The 14,769-nt window shown below is 35.8% G+C and overlaps 1 protein-coding gene across 1 annotated transcript in view; it reads left to right on the forward strand.

Annotated features, from left to right (window-relative positions):
• The first annotated feature begins 398 nt into the window (after positions 1-398).
• The window catches only part of EMB2777 (Sas10/U3 ribonucleoprotein (Utp) family protein), a 43,163-nt gene continuing 28,792 nt past the window's right edge, over positions 399-14,769 (forward strand). Inside the window, exons 1-7 of the mRNA XM_088969701.1 lie at positions 399-527; positions 4,479-4,685; positions 4,892-4,983; positions 5,684-5,756; positions 11,189-11,334; positions 11,504-11,659; positions 11,965-12,104. Of these exons, the coding sequence (XP_088825827.1) occupies positions 4,577-4,685; positions 4,892-4,983; positions 5,684-5,756; positions 11,189-11,334; positions 11,504-11,659; positions 11,965-12,104 (716 nt within the window). The 5' untranslated portion in view covers positions 399-527; positions 4,479-4,576. The remainder of the gene's footprint in view (positions 528-4,478; positions 4,686-4,891; positions 4,984-5,683; positions 5,757-11,188; positions 11,335-11,503; positions 11,660-11,964; positions 12,105-14,769) is intronic.

Genomic DNA, 14,769 nt, shown 5'->3' on the forward strand with positions numbered 1-14,769 from the left:
AAGTAATAAAATATTAACTAATTAGTATTATTAAAATATTTATTAAAATCAATATATATTTATTAAATTTTATAATAAATCATATTCTAAATTAAATATAAAAAATCAGAATAAATTTATTAAATTTTATATTAAATCACAATTTATTATAAATTTAATATTAAAAATCATAATAAATTCATTACATTTCATAAAAAAACAGAATTTATCATAATCTTAATACTATCAGTTTATTAAATTTATAATAAAACACATAATCGTCGAGGCCCGCCTAGGCGACTAGGCGGTTTTCCATGGGCTCCTCGACATACATCTAATAATTTTTTTTTTAATTTGTTATTTTGATATTTTATTATTTTAAAATAAAACCGGTTACATATTATAATTATTTTATTATTAAGAGAACAATACAAAGCCTTTTCCTTCTTCGTTACATGCGTGAGGGTTTTTTTCGGTTCGATTGGAGAGGGAGGAGAACCGAAGACTTCATTCCCCAGCCCAACTCCATCGCACCTCAGCTTCAGCAGGTAAGTTTTTCTCTTCTTCTTCTTCTTCTTCTTCTTCTTCTTCTTCCAGCCCAGCTTCAGTCGTTTTTTGCTTTTTTTTTTTTTCGTAAAAACAGGGGCGGACTCCCTTCACAGTTCCACTCATTCTTCTTCTTCTTCCGCCCCTGATTGTTCTCAGTCGCTAGTCCTAGTCTCAGTCCTTTTTTTTTTTTTTGAAAAAACAGGGGCTCCGCCCCTGACTGTTCTCAGTCGATAGTCTCAGAATCTCAGTCCCTTTTTTTTTTTTTTTGAAAAAACAAGGGTCTATACTCTTCCCTGCCCTTAATCCCCTATACTTTTTCTTCTTCCTCTTCTTCTTCCGCCTCTATACTCCTCTCCTCCTCCCTTCATAGTTCCTGCACTTATTTGTTTATTTTTTCAGTTAATAGTTAGTGTACATGCTTGCTAGTTAGTGTATAGCTAGTGTACTGTGTACATGCTTGCTAGTTATATGAAATTATAGTTTTAAACTCATTTGAATGATTTATAGAGTTAATAGTTAGTGTGCATGATTGCTAGTTAGCACACAAAACCAATAAAATAGCTTACAAAAGCATAGATAAAGTAAAAAGTCAAGAAAATTAATATTTTAAAATTCCAACGCCTAGGCGCCTGGGTGCCCTGTGGTCGTCCAGCCTCGCCTCGACGCCTTGAAAACTATGATAAAACATAATGTATTATAACTTTAATATTTAAAAAATCAGAATAAATGTATTTTTATTTACTAGTGTGAAATAAATATATTAGAATTTATAATAAATCAGAATTAACATTAACAAAAGAAAATATTGGATAAACTTGTAAAAACATCAAAATGCATAATAAATCAGTAAATCATCTTTTACTAATTTTTTATTGATCTTAGTTTCTTATCTTTGTGTAATGGTTGGGAATAAGATAATAGTAGAGATATGTATTAATGCTTCTTTTATCATTTTACAAAATATCATTGCGTATTTCCACATATTTCATAATATTTCCACAAAGTTTTCCCTTGACATTTCTGACATATGTCCTATATTTTGGTAAGCGACATTTCCATCGACATTGACATTTTAAACTTTGATTTAAACAGGCGAGAAATAAAATAGTTTTTCGCCCCCTTGCAGTTTTGCTCCTCCTAAAATTACTGACTTGTCTGTTTTACTTAAAATATGGATCTAGAGAACAATGGCATTGCAGATCGAACCCAATAACATATTTTCATGTTTCTGAGAAACCAATTAAAGAAATTCAAACATAGAAGAAAACTCAAACAAAAGATTCACCTTTGTGTTCCAGTAATCAGTTCCAAAATTGGCAAAGAGAAAAAAGGTTGTAGAAGAAGAAATGGAGAGACTCAAGAGGGAGATAAACTCTTAATTTGTAAGTGTTGGACTCTTTGGCCTCGTTACGAGGGTGTTGACACCTTATATATGGAATTAACTGACCCGATAGGCGGGACAAACACATGTATTTAAGAGATGCACGGGCAGTGCTGGCAATATTTGACCGGAAACTGTATTTTGTAAGACAGTTAACCTGTTTGTTGAGTCCTCCTTAATCTTAATCTTCTACAGAATACAGATTGGAGTTGGACCCACCAGGAACACCTTAGCTTGGAGTTCATCAATCAGCATGATTATCCAGTCCTGACCCTTGGATGGTTATGACCAAGTTCAGAAGTTAGAAACATAGTTGTGAGTTGTGACAAGTTCTCTCTCTCCTTGTGTGTGCTTGAATTATGAAAGTGATCAGAATTCAGAAGGCAAATCTCTCATGGAGTAAAACGCATGAGTAAACCACTTCTCATGGGTTACCCAGTAAAAGCGACTATGAGTTATCATCACTGTGCTCATGTGTGTTTGTGTGTCAAGGGGTCTCTCCTGCTGTCATGGCTTGGTTGGTTTTAATGGCATGGAATGAAGGCTCAGGTCTAGGAACTGTGTAGAGGGAGGGATCATGAGTCATTCCAAAGCCATAACGGCCGCAACAGACCTTGAGCCGCAAATTTCAGAACTGGGTGATACCACTGAAGGGATTACTGAATGATGAAACATCTCCTTCCATTTGTTTGGACGTGTGTTGTTCTTCTTTCTCCTCCTACTTCTCAGTCCTCCCCACCATTAATTGATCCAACTCTTTTTCTTTGTTTTATTTTTTCTAGGGTGTTCTTTCTTGAGAGCAATTAAAATCAACCAGTTCACAACTATGACTTGCAGAGACAAATTAAAAGAAGAAAAAAGGTAAAACAATTCTATGAAATTGGTTAATAATAGACAATTAATATATAATAATCCTATCACTTGCAATATCCGTACTCAGATTTTTACGTGACATTCTATTTTATCCCTCACTAGTAAGGGTTTAAAGGAAAATCTCCCTTGACAAGACTAAATATAAGCAAAAACATAAGAACTAATTCTTAATTGAATTTATTTGAATCATAGAAATCATATAAATTGTAAGATTTATGAATCAAATTATAGGATTCAAACAAAAATTGTTAGATTTTGCAGAAAAGGATTTGGGCATAAGATTCGAATAGAAACCCTTGGGATTCACGATTCAAATCAAATCGTGAATCGTATCGTAAATAGTAAGATTTTGGCAACATTGCCCTGGAGAGCCTTTTGAACCACAACCTAAGGTTTTTAAGGCACTGTTGCACTTTATATACACTTATAGATGATGAAGAACTAGTTCCTTCAAATTCATCTTGTCTGTCCCCTTTGTCTGAGGCATTAGCAGCATAGTTGTTAGCTGCAGCAGACAAGTATGGTTTGGCAAGACTTAGACCGATGTGTGAGTCTTACCTCTGCAAAAATATTTGTGAACTCTGTTGCCAAAACTCTAGCCTTGGCTGATTGTTACCATGCCATGGAGTTAAAAGCTGTTTGCCTAGAATTTGCTGCTGAAAATCTTGGAGATACGATTTTTTTTTTGTCTTCCAGCTAGATGTTTCTCTTTTACCCAAACAAATTCATGTCTGAGATTTTCCAAGTGTAAGTTGGAATTCCAATTGTGAGAGTTTGGATGTGCCCAATTCAAACTCATGTGCTTTGTGGGAATTCAAACCCATGCCTTGATGGATATCTATTGGCACTCCTATGTATTGAACTTGTTTTAATTTGGAAGCCATTGGAATTTCGTTTAGGTCAGGCTGGGTATTTCTTTTGGTCGTTTGGATTTGTGTTTAACTTAGAACGTTGCTAACTCTAGGGTTTTTATCTGCTGCTCTATTGGGTTTTATTTCAGTCAGCTGATTTGGAGTTTGTATGCGGGTTTCATATGGTACAGCCTCCATAAAGAGGCCAAATCCTTGGAATGGTTGAGCTTGAAAACCCACTAGCAGGAGACTACAATCTGGATAAAAAAGAGGATGGGATTCATGGGAAGAGATTTCACACCCTACTAGAAAACAAAATTTTGCTTTGTGCCTCTACTCTTTTTTTGCAAGATAGTGAAATGGTATTCACATTGGCAAGGGAGATGGGTTCAAACACCTTCCCCCTCTCAACTTACCCAGATGGCCTCTTCCTCGGCTGAGGAGCCACTAGGTTTCAGAATATGTTTTCGATGCTGAATCCGGGAGACCCATCACTCCCTATTTCTTTGTTCTAATGGGTGGTGGCTCCAAATATTTAAAGCCATGAAGTGAACCCCAAATTTTTGAATGTTCACATCCATGTTTCTCATCTTGCGGAGTCAAACTGTCATGTTTCAAATTCTAAGTTGTGTGTTTTAGGCATTAAGGATGAGTTGATGTTGATCATTTTTCTATGCACTTAGGGTTTATAATTTTGTTAAGGTTTATGAGGAAAACCACCAAACAGTAAGAGGAACCAGAGTGATGATTACTGAAATATCAAATATTGGTAGCTTTATTTTAACCTCTCATCATTTTTTTGATGGTCACCTATGTCATTTTTTTAATCATTTTCATTGCTGCAGTTCTTCATTCCTGCAACTCCATCATAATTTGAAGATTGTTTCTTAGTGTCTGCCTACACACTCTGATATCTAATCATCTACTTACAAAGATCAAAGTAATGGGCAAGAGGGGGAAGCAGCAGTACAAACACAAAGACAACAGAAACCCTAAGAGAGCCCGAGATGAACATTTTGCGGAGGAAGATATGGATGATGAAATAGATGCCTGTAATTTAATTTTAATTTTCCACCTTATGCGGTTAAAAAATTTCTGTTCCTCACTTTTTTCTTCTAGTTTGTTGTGTTGCTTATAATTACTGGGCTGTTATATCTTTCAATCTGCATCTGTATTTTCAATCAAGTTATATAAGAATTTTATTTGGTATCTATTTTTTCCACTAAAATGATGTTTTGCTTGGCATGGTGGATTTCAGTTCATAAACAGAGAGATAAAGTCCCATTAGATGTCAATGGTGATCTTGGGGTATCTGATGAGGATAATGAAGAGCCTGTCTTTGATGTGGAGGTTCTGTAATATCTTTTTTATTTTTTTTGTTTTGCTTTCATTTTCCCTGAGTTTGAGTTGAGGTGTAATGGTTAGATGCTTGTTATAAGCTTCTCTATGCATTGTGTGCCCATTTGGGAGTTCTTTCATGCAGTGGCTTTTTCGCATTGCAAGGTAGGCCTCACATGGAAAACCACGAAACTTTGTTTGGTGAAAAACCTGGAAAGCCAAAAGAAAAGCTTACTTGAGCTGTGAAATTAACTTTCCAGTGAAGCTAGTTTCGATGGCTTCTTCAAAGCAGTTCAATCAATGCTGAAGTCCTCCCATTTGGGAGGGCTTTCATGCAGTGGCTTTTTGGCATTGCAAGGTAGGCCTCACATGGAAAACCACAAAGCTTTGTTTGGTGAAAAACCTGGAAAGCAAAAAAAAAAAAAGCTTACTTGAGCTGTGAAATTAACTTTCCGGTGAAGCTAGTTTTGATAGCTTCTTCAAAGCAGTTCAATCAATGCTGAAGCCCTCCCAAAAGGGCCATGTGTCATATAGCAATAATAAGGTAGATGAACTTTGATTATTAAATCTGAGCTCATTGTTTCATTTATCAAAAAAAAAAAAATCTGAGCTCATTGTTTCAGGTTTTATCAGATTCTAGAGCTTCTCTAGTTTGAGCCATGTATTATTTATTTATTTGTTTGGTTTTTCTTACTTGTGTAATTGCTTTCAGGACGATGAGGAGGATGATAACGATGATGTTGATGACGATGATGACACTCCACTTACAGGCCTTGCTGCAAAAAGTGAGTGAAATGGCTTATTAAACTTGTTGTTATTATTATTATCACAGTTTGCATTTATTACTTCTCCCTTGATTTTACCTAAATATTGTTTAATGGAAAAGGATCTCAAAACCTCCACTACATGGCAGCTCAATTCAAGACTTTGAGATTTACTAATCTACTACACAGCCTTAAATGTGCAATAACACAAGTTTCGTGGTGGTCTTGATCTGGGCAATGTGTGGCAGCCCTCACCGAATCTTGTCTCTCATTTAATTTTTCATTATTAAATGTATATCTTTAGTTGAGTTATAGTCAAGGGGTTTATACATGCAGAATTAGTTTCAGATAAAGTTCTTTTGTAGTTAAGATGAAGAAAACACTCTTGTTGTCATTAACTTTGGACCGTAAATGGTTCCTTGCTATTAGTAATAAGAAAAATTATATTATATCTCTGTATCTAATCACTTTAGATAAAGATGAGTGCAATGCAGTGTTTTATAAGGTGCTGGAGGTGTATCTCCAGGTGTCATGCTAAGAAAATGTGTGGAGGCATACAGAAGAGGTGCAGACATGCTTGAGGCATACGTCTCTAGCCTGAAGGCACTTAGAAGGGCTTATGCCTTATATGTACTTTAAAGATATTTTTATAATAAAACATTATAAAGAGAAGTGGGTTTCCATTTCATCATGTTTCCCATTACATATTAACATAATACAGAGGAGGAAAACCCTCTATACTTGTCTATTAGAATATATTTTTTGGTAGATAACATCAATTTATCATATTGGGAAAATGAAAAAGAGTACATACAAAGATGCCTAGCATTATGCTAGCTGAGGAAGGCACCACTAGCCTATTGTATGCTAGAGAAATTGTTATTAGATTGTCATCCGACCTTGCCCCAAAATAACTTGTTTATTATAATATTTATAATAAAATATATTAAATAGAAGTGGGACACCATTTCTTTGATTTCTCTCACTGCTTTACATTCATTTGCATGAGGTGACTCACTTATTCGTGTTAATATTATGCAACTAATGTGAATGGTAGTAAGCATGATGAGAGAAAGACAAAGCAAAAAGAGAGGTGTAAGTGCTTCAAGAACGTTGCTCATCTAAATGCTTCAAGAATAAAGTCTGTATGATATTTGAGTGTTTGTTGCTTGTTCTCTGTTTTTAGTTTCTGTTTCCCCCATGCCCTGTGGTCTCCTGCAGGGATGGTGGATGTTATGCTACTTTTTTCTATTCTGGAATAAAAATTTTCTTTATTAGTATTTTAGTAAGAGCAACTAGAGGTTTGAGGCAAGGGGATCCCCTTTCTCCTTTCCTATTTACCTTGGTAGCTGAGGTGTTTAGTAGTATTTTAGTAAGAGATGATAGCATGGGACTTTTTAATGGATGGAGGGTTGGGAGAGAGAGTACGGTTGTCACACATTTGCAGTTTGCTGATGATACAATTATTTTCTGTGAGAGTGCTGATTCTCATAAGGCAATTTGAAGCAGGTGATTATATTGTTTGAATTTGTCTCTAAGTTAAAGATCAATTTTGAAAAAAGTTGTGTAGTGGGATTGAACTTGGGAGAGGAAGAGATGGATAGGGTTGCAATAGCCATAGATTGCCCTATTGCTAGGTGGCCCTTGAAATATCTAGGTTTGCCATTAGGAGCCAACCCATGGGAAGGAAGTCTTTTGGAACCCAAATCTTGAAAGACGTGCCAAGAAACTGTCAGCATGGAAGAGAAATTATGTCTCTAGGGGTTTGTATTACTTTAATTAAGTCTACCTTAGCAAACCTTCCAGTTTTCTTCCTCAGTATTCAAGATGCCAAAAAGGGAGGTAATTAGAGAAGATCATGAGGTACTTCTTGTGGGAGCCTGGTGAAGGAAGGAAAGATTGCTTGGTGAGATGGGATTTAGTCTGTAGAAGTAAGAAGCAAGGGGGTTTGGGGTAGGCAATATTGGGAAGAAGAATGAAGCTTTGTTAGGTAAATGGTTATGGAGATGGCCATTAGAGAGAGGGAGGTTGTGGCATAGGGTTGTGGGAAGTATTCATGGTTATGCAGGAAATCGTCAGGATGTTGGAGTGTCTCGGTAGGCTACACTAAACGCTTTGTGGAAGGCTATTCATGGTATCCTTCCTCAATTTCTCAGCCTTATCAGGTATGGCCTTTGTACTGGTGATAGGATTCTCTTTTGGGAAGACACTTGGATTGAGGGACCTTTATCCATCTTTGTATTCCCTCTCCCTTTTTAAAAGCTAACCCGTTCAAACCTTTGTTTCTTTCTCCCAGTCCTCAGGCTTTAGTTGGAATTTGGGTTTCAGAAGAGATCTGAGAGACCCTGAACTTGTTCAGGCTGCTTTGTTGCTAAAAACTCTAGACTCTGTTGTTTTGGACCTTTCTAAACTTGATGCTAGAGTTTGGACTCCGAATTCTTTGGGTCTTTTTTCTTGTGCCTCTTTTTTCACTTAGCTGTGCTCAGTCCCCAACCCTTAGCCTTTCTTTTGGAAGGAAGTCTAGTCTAAGTCCATTCCCCCCAAGGTTGGAGCCTTTTGTTGGGAAGCTTCTCTGGGAAATTAAACACTTAAGATACCTTGCAAAAGAAAAGGCCCAACCTTTGCATCTCCCCAAACTGGTGTGTCTCTTGCAAAGCAAATGGAGAGAGCTGTTTCCATCTTCTAATTTTATGCCCTTTTGTGTAAATCTTTGGGAAAAAAAATTTGGTCTTTTTGGGCATATGTGGAATATGCCACTGCAACAACTTTTAGGTGGCCTAAGAGAAGAGGAAGAGTGTTATGGAGATGTGTAAGAGCTGCTTTAGTATGGACAGTATGGGAGGAAAGAAATGACAGGATTTTCAATGATGATAAAACGGATGTAGCTACTGTTTGGGAATATCTGTTAATAAGGGCTATTAACTGGGCTAAAACTCTGGAGTTATTTTCACTTTTCATCCTTTGATGACATATGGAGAAATTGGGATCTGTGGCAAAACTCCTCTTCAGCTAAGGACAAACCTGTAGTTGACTGGAAACCCCCAGAAGAAGGCTTCATAAAGCTCAATTTTGACAGCGGCAGCCTTGATCCTGGACCTTCTGGTATTGGGGGGTGCGTTTAGGAATGAAGAGGGACAGATTGTTGCCTTTATACTCCGGCCCAAATGGTGTGGGGGATGCGGTTAGTTCGTTAGTGCAGAGACGCAAGCGGCTATACAGGGTGCACAAATTGCTAAAGGGTTGAACTTTGGGAGATTGATCATTGAAGGTGACTCTAAGGTGGTAACTGGGTGGCTAAAAGAACCAGAGACAACAGCTTGGTCTTTTAGGGGAGAGATAAGGAGATTTAAGTGGCTTACTTCTAATCTCACTGTGAGAGTTCAGTGGGAGAGGAGGTCGGCAAATAGGCTGGCAGACTTACTAGCTAAGCAAGAGGTGAACAGGGATCACTTGTTCTGGGCTCAATTGTAATTTTATTTTGATTTTCTTTGTTTTGGAAGGCAGCAACTTGTGTCTTCTGGGAGAACTCTGGATTGTATCCACTTGTCAGTTGATGGTGAACAAAGAATGTATAGGTGTTCCTTGTGATAGCCTTCTTGACAAGGAAAGTCATCTGCTTCGTTAATAATGTTGTATCATGTCTTTTGCCTGTTTGTTTATATCCATTGTTCAATCCCTTTGATGTACACAAGCCTCTGATGTATTTTGCTGCTTTCTTAATATGATACCTTAAAAAATAGGATATGCATGAGGTATTGAGGAATTATCTAAAGATGTACAATATTACTGAGGGCACTATCACAAAAAAAAAATTGAGAAATTGTCTAAAGATGTACAATATTATTAAAGACATTCTTTTTGATGAATAATTTTAAGGACATTTTCTTAATAACATGCAATGGTGGAATAAAGTTGCCGTGGCTGAGCCTAAATAGTAAGGTTAATGCTTTGATGAGTACAGGGAGCAGGTTTGCTGAATTGCTGGTTGATTTTTTTTTGATGAATAATTGCTGGTTGATTTGCTTAGTCAAGATTCTAAGTGACTTATTTTGGGGCTTGAAGGGTGTATTCATGATCTCATTCCATTTTTTATTCATGGAAAAATTTCAGCCAGAATATACAGGCACATGTTAACTGATATTTTCAGGTTGCCACTATTAGTTAGGCAAGGCTCTTATACAAGAAGTGTATTGAGCGTAGATGTGGCCATAGCACAGATGGTCCTTTAGTTAGATGGTTTTGATTGGTACTTGTCTTTTTCCATGTGGCATAAATAGGTACTTTTGTGCAAGACACTACACTAACGACTCAACCAGGGACCTTTTCCATGTTTTGTTTCCTTGTTATAGATGCATCTGTCCATATTATACATTATAAAAATACATGAATATGTATGTATTCATATATGAAATGATAGACATATTATGATGCTCTCATCTCCCCCTTTCCTAAGTGAAATTTATAGCAAACGAGGTGCTGTTAAAATGGTTCTTTTTATCACAGATGGTCCTTTAGTTAGATGGTTTTGATTGGTACTTGTCTTTTTCCATGTGGCATAAATAGGTACTTTTGTGCAAGACACTACACTAAGCAAATCAACCAGCAATTATTCATCACAGATGGTCCTTTAGTTAGATGGTTTTGATTGGTACTTGTCTTTTTCCATGTGGCATAAATAGGTACTTTTGTGCAAGACACTACACTAATGACTCAACCAGGGACCTTTTCCATGTTTTGTTTCCTTGTTATAGATGCATCTGTCCATATTATACATTATAAAAATACATGAATATGTATGTATTCATATATGAAATGATAGACATATTATGATGCTCTCATCTCCCCCTTTCCTAAGTGAAATTTATAGCAAACGAGGTGCTGTTAAAATGGTTCTTTTTCCTGTTTCCACAAAAATAATCTTAAGTTGAGTTCATGCTTTGACTTGAGCATGACTTGTTTGTTTAAATTAAAAGAGTTGAAATGTGGGAAAAAGTATTAAAAGTCACCTTTATTTATAAGAGCAAGTATAAGTTTGAACATGCTCTCATGCTAGATTTGCAAAACCATGGATATTTTAAAAGTAAGTTAAGGTTCACATGCTCAGATATGCATATCTCCTTGTAACTTTTGTAAAGCATGGATATTTTGTATTGATTTTATTTCCTTGGTGCACTATTCTGTTTCAGTCCTAATGTTTGGTGAGATTCGTTTTGCTTTTGTAATACTATATCATCATGTATTCTTTCTGATTTGCAATACGATTTTATTAAGTACTTACAATATATGTTTGATGGGTTAGTGAATGTTTCCTTTCATGTGTTGCTTCATAGTAGACGTGATTCTTCTTCTATCACAATCAGTGTTGTATTACAGTTGACAATATTTTATCTGGTGCCTAAACTGCATTAATTTAATACTTTTTCTAACATAATTAATAAAAAATTCATCTCAAGTTGCAAGGCAACAGAAGTATTTACGGCAAAAGATTGGTGGAGTTGAGGATGAAATGCATGATGATGTTGAAGAGGAGGAAGATAAAAAGGCAGTATGGGGTAGAAGAAAGAATTTGTATTATAGTGCAGATAATGTTGATTATGAGGTAAGGAGTTTTATAGTTGTCATATTTTAGTTTTGTTTTGAAAAAAATATAAAATTACAATTCTATTTGTTACATAATAACTTCATTTTGTTTTGTTCATACCACGCATACATGGTATTAAGTGAAATCTTGAGTACAATTAATAGCTGGTTTTACTGTTGATTTAAAGCTACAATCAAGCGATGAAGAACTCCCAGCAGAAGAGGAGGCAGAAGTGTTGAGATTGCAGAAAGAAAGAGCAAAATTTCTTTCGGTGGAAGACTTTGGCCTTGAAGATATTCAACAAGATCACAGTGATTCTGATGCAGAACAGAAAAATCTGGAGGTTTTTTTATTTTTTTATTTTTTTATTTCCTTTTGTATTTCCCATTTAGCTATGTAGTTTGGCTGCTGCTTCTTTTTTCTCCAAGTCCGTTGGTAGTTGGTACTGACTACTGAGTACAATGAAATGAGTAGCTATTCTAGTACATGTTAATTGTATTAATAATACTACTGATAAAAATTATATTAATATAATTTATCAACTAAAAGACAAAGCAAAGAGGAACTAGTCGATATAGTTGTCTAAACATTGGTGAATTGTTTCCATTTTTTCATGATTAGCATAAATCATTTTCTGTATTTCTGCAGGATACTTTTGTTAAAGGCCAAGTCAAATCAAAACTTCATGCTGATAAAGATGTTAAAGATGAGACAGACATGGCTTATGAGGAGGTGAAGAAAGATGTCAACGCTTTGTCGAAAGAGGAGCAAATGGATGTCGTATATAGGTAACTATTCTCTTTCTAATTTGTAGTCATGCCATCTTAACATTGGACATGTATTAACTGAAAGGTTTTTTTCTTTTATTTTGGCAATCAGTAATGATGATCAATGAAATTTTATTAAAGAGGGGTAAAATGATATCCATGCTTGAAAGGATTAAGATAAGCGTACAATTCATAGCAAGTAGCTGACCATCAAAAGCAAAAACTAAAAGCAATATTATCAACCTGTAGACTGCAAACTGGGCCTCCCTATTATGATACAGATATCTTCACCCTTTGTTGGGATAGAGAGATGCCAAGTTATTTGCTAATCTAGGTATCCATCTGAATGAGTTGATTAAAGGATTTCCAAGGAAAAAGGCATTTTAGTATCAACTGTGGGATTTTAAACTTGCAAAGGAGTTATTTTCTGTCATGTAATGAGCTAACATGGCAGGTACCAGGTACTAGTGATATATTGGAGAAGGAATCATCTAGAGTGTGTGCTGTCTAGTTTCCTTGTCCTGGTTAAACCAAAATAAGAAGGCAGGGGCTCTGTCCCCCCTGTTTTAGACCACCAATGATTTGAAAAAAGCTGAAAAAATACAAGAAATTTAAGAGAACAAAAGAAAGGGGGCAGAGCATCTGTTTCTGTCCAATAAAATGATTCAAAAAGCTTGCTGTCTTTCCTCTTCGTTGTGCTCTGAATAACCCTACTAGCTAACTCAATGATCGGTTATTATTTTGTTTGTATTCTCACCAGTGAAAATAAAAAATGATTATGCCTAACAGGTCCTATTGGTACTAGTAAAACTAACCAATAAATGGTAGGACAGCAAAACAAAAGATTCAAAGTAATTTGAACAAATTCTAAGCACCCTCCTTACAATTATGCACCCACCTTGTCCCCTATTTTTTATTTATGCACTTGATTCATTGGGTGTGTGCCTCTTGAATTTTTCACATGGTGTTTGGGTGAGGCGAGTACTAAAAAGTGGAGGCTCCTGCCTAGACGTCACATAGTGTTTGGGCTATTTCTCTTGATTTCACTACATGTAATTTTGTTTGTAAATTCAACCTTCTTTCTTTCTCCATTGCAATATTCCTTTTTTACAAACTAAGAAAAAAGTCCTATATAAATGGAACTTCTATCTCAACACTTTAAACTAAATTCAAGACAGATCCTAACCCAATCCAGTATTTATTAAAGTAAGGCATGATTTACTGATAACTTTCAAGATTAATATAAATCGTAACTTATAAGATTACCATAAATGGTAGATACAAATTTTGAATTTCTTAATTGAGGGGCCTATTTCTTGGTATGATGGTAAAATCTTGGGCTGACAGGTGTTAGTGGCCACTCTCTTCCCAAGAACAAAGCTGCAACCAGCATTCGATAAAGATTTTATTTTTTGAAATTCTTAATTGAATAAAAATCTTTAGAACAAACTAAGATTCATATTAAAAGTTTCCTAAAACTATTACAACTAACAGGGAATTTATTCGTTTTTTAATTGGTAACTTTGGTTTTCATCAATTAAGCAAATAAATATGTAGAAGCACCATGCAGCCCCATGGTGGTATCATCACCATAACCTTTGACCTATCTAGGAGCTTTGGGATCTGCCTAGGGCTGTCATTGAATTGGGTCTGGGTGGGGACAAGGTTTCCTAGTATATCCAAACTGTCCTGACTTCTAATCGGGATAATCTGGTCCGATCCAATTGACCTGGTTATACCGGCAGCTAAAATTATTATATAAATAAGTAACTTAAAACTTGATTTTTGATAATATAACCGTAATAAAATGAAAGTAAAATAGTAAATTTCAAGTGTTTTTAAAACTATCTTATATATTATATATGAAACTTACTATTAGATGTAAAATATAATAAAAATTACAAGAAAACTAGGAAACCTTTATGTATTATTAGGAAAATAATCGGTTCAGGGGTCTGAATCTGTTCGGAAAATAGAACCAGAACCGACCCAATTATTAATCGGGACAAAATCACAGAACCAGAACAGATGTAATCGGTTCATTTCAGTTTGGTAGGTCTGGTAGAACCATACCAACCCATTGATAATCCTAGATCCGCCCCAATTTATACATACGCTACAACGACAGAATGCTTGATTTCTGTTCGCACCCTCCTTGGGTATGGTAACATCGAGACCATTTTCAGATCTATGCACCCTCCTTCGGTAAGGTAACATTGAACCCATTGCAATCTCTAATAAGTTCCCCAATACCTGAAATAAGTTCCCCAATACCTGATGCACCCACCAAAATTTATCTTGTATGCGACGTATTAAGAAGGTGCTATAGTTGGCTGATTCTATTAGGCCATAAAGCCAAATCCAAAGAGATTAGTTAAGTTATCAAAAAAGACATTCGAGTCTTTGACAAATGACAAACCTTTACAACAATATATTCCACCACTCTTCATTTTGTCATGTTTTGTTGAAGAATATCCTTCCATTACTTAAGGAGCTAATCAAGAAGATCATGGGTACCATACACTCTTTGCTCAATGGGTTAGTGGTTCAACCATTTGGGTCAACAAGTCAACCTGTCCCATCTATACGAGGTTGGCTACACAAAAAGACAATTCCGGATCCATGACCATAAAAGTTTTGCAGAAGTGTCTATGTTGGCTGTCAATTTGACACAACACTCCTTTAT

Source organism: Nelumbo lutea, chromosome 2 (assembly GCF_056320005.1).
Source record: "Nelumbo lutea isolate HS-2025 chromosome 2, American lotus-T2T, whole genome shotgun sequence".
NCBI lineage: Eukaryota > Viridiplantae > Streptophyta > Magnoliopsida > Proteales > Nelumbonaceae > Nelumbo > Nelumbo lutea.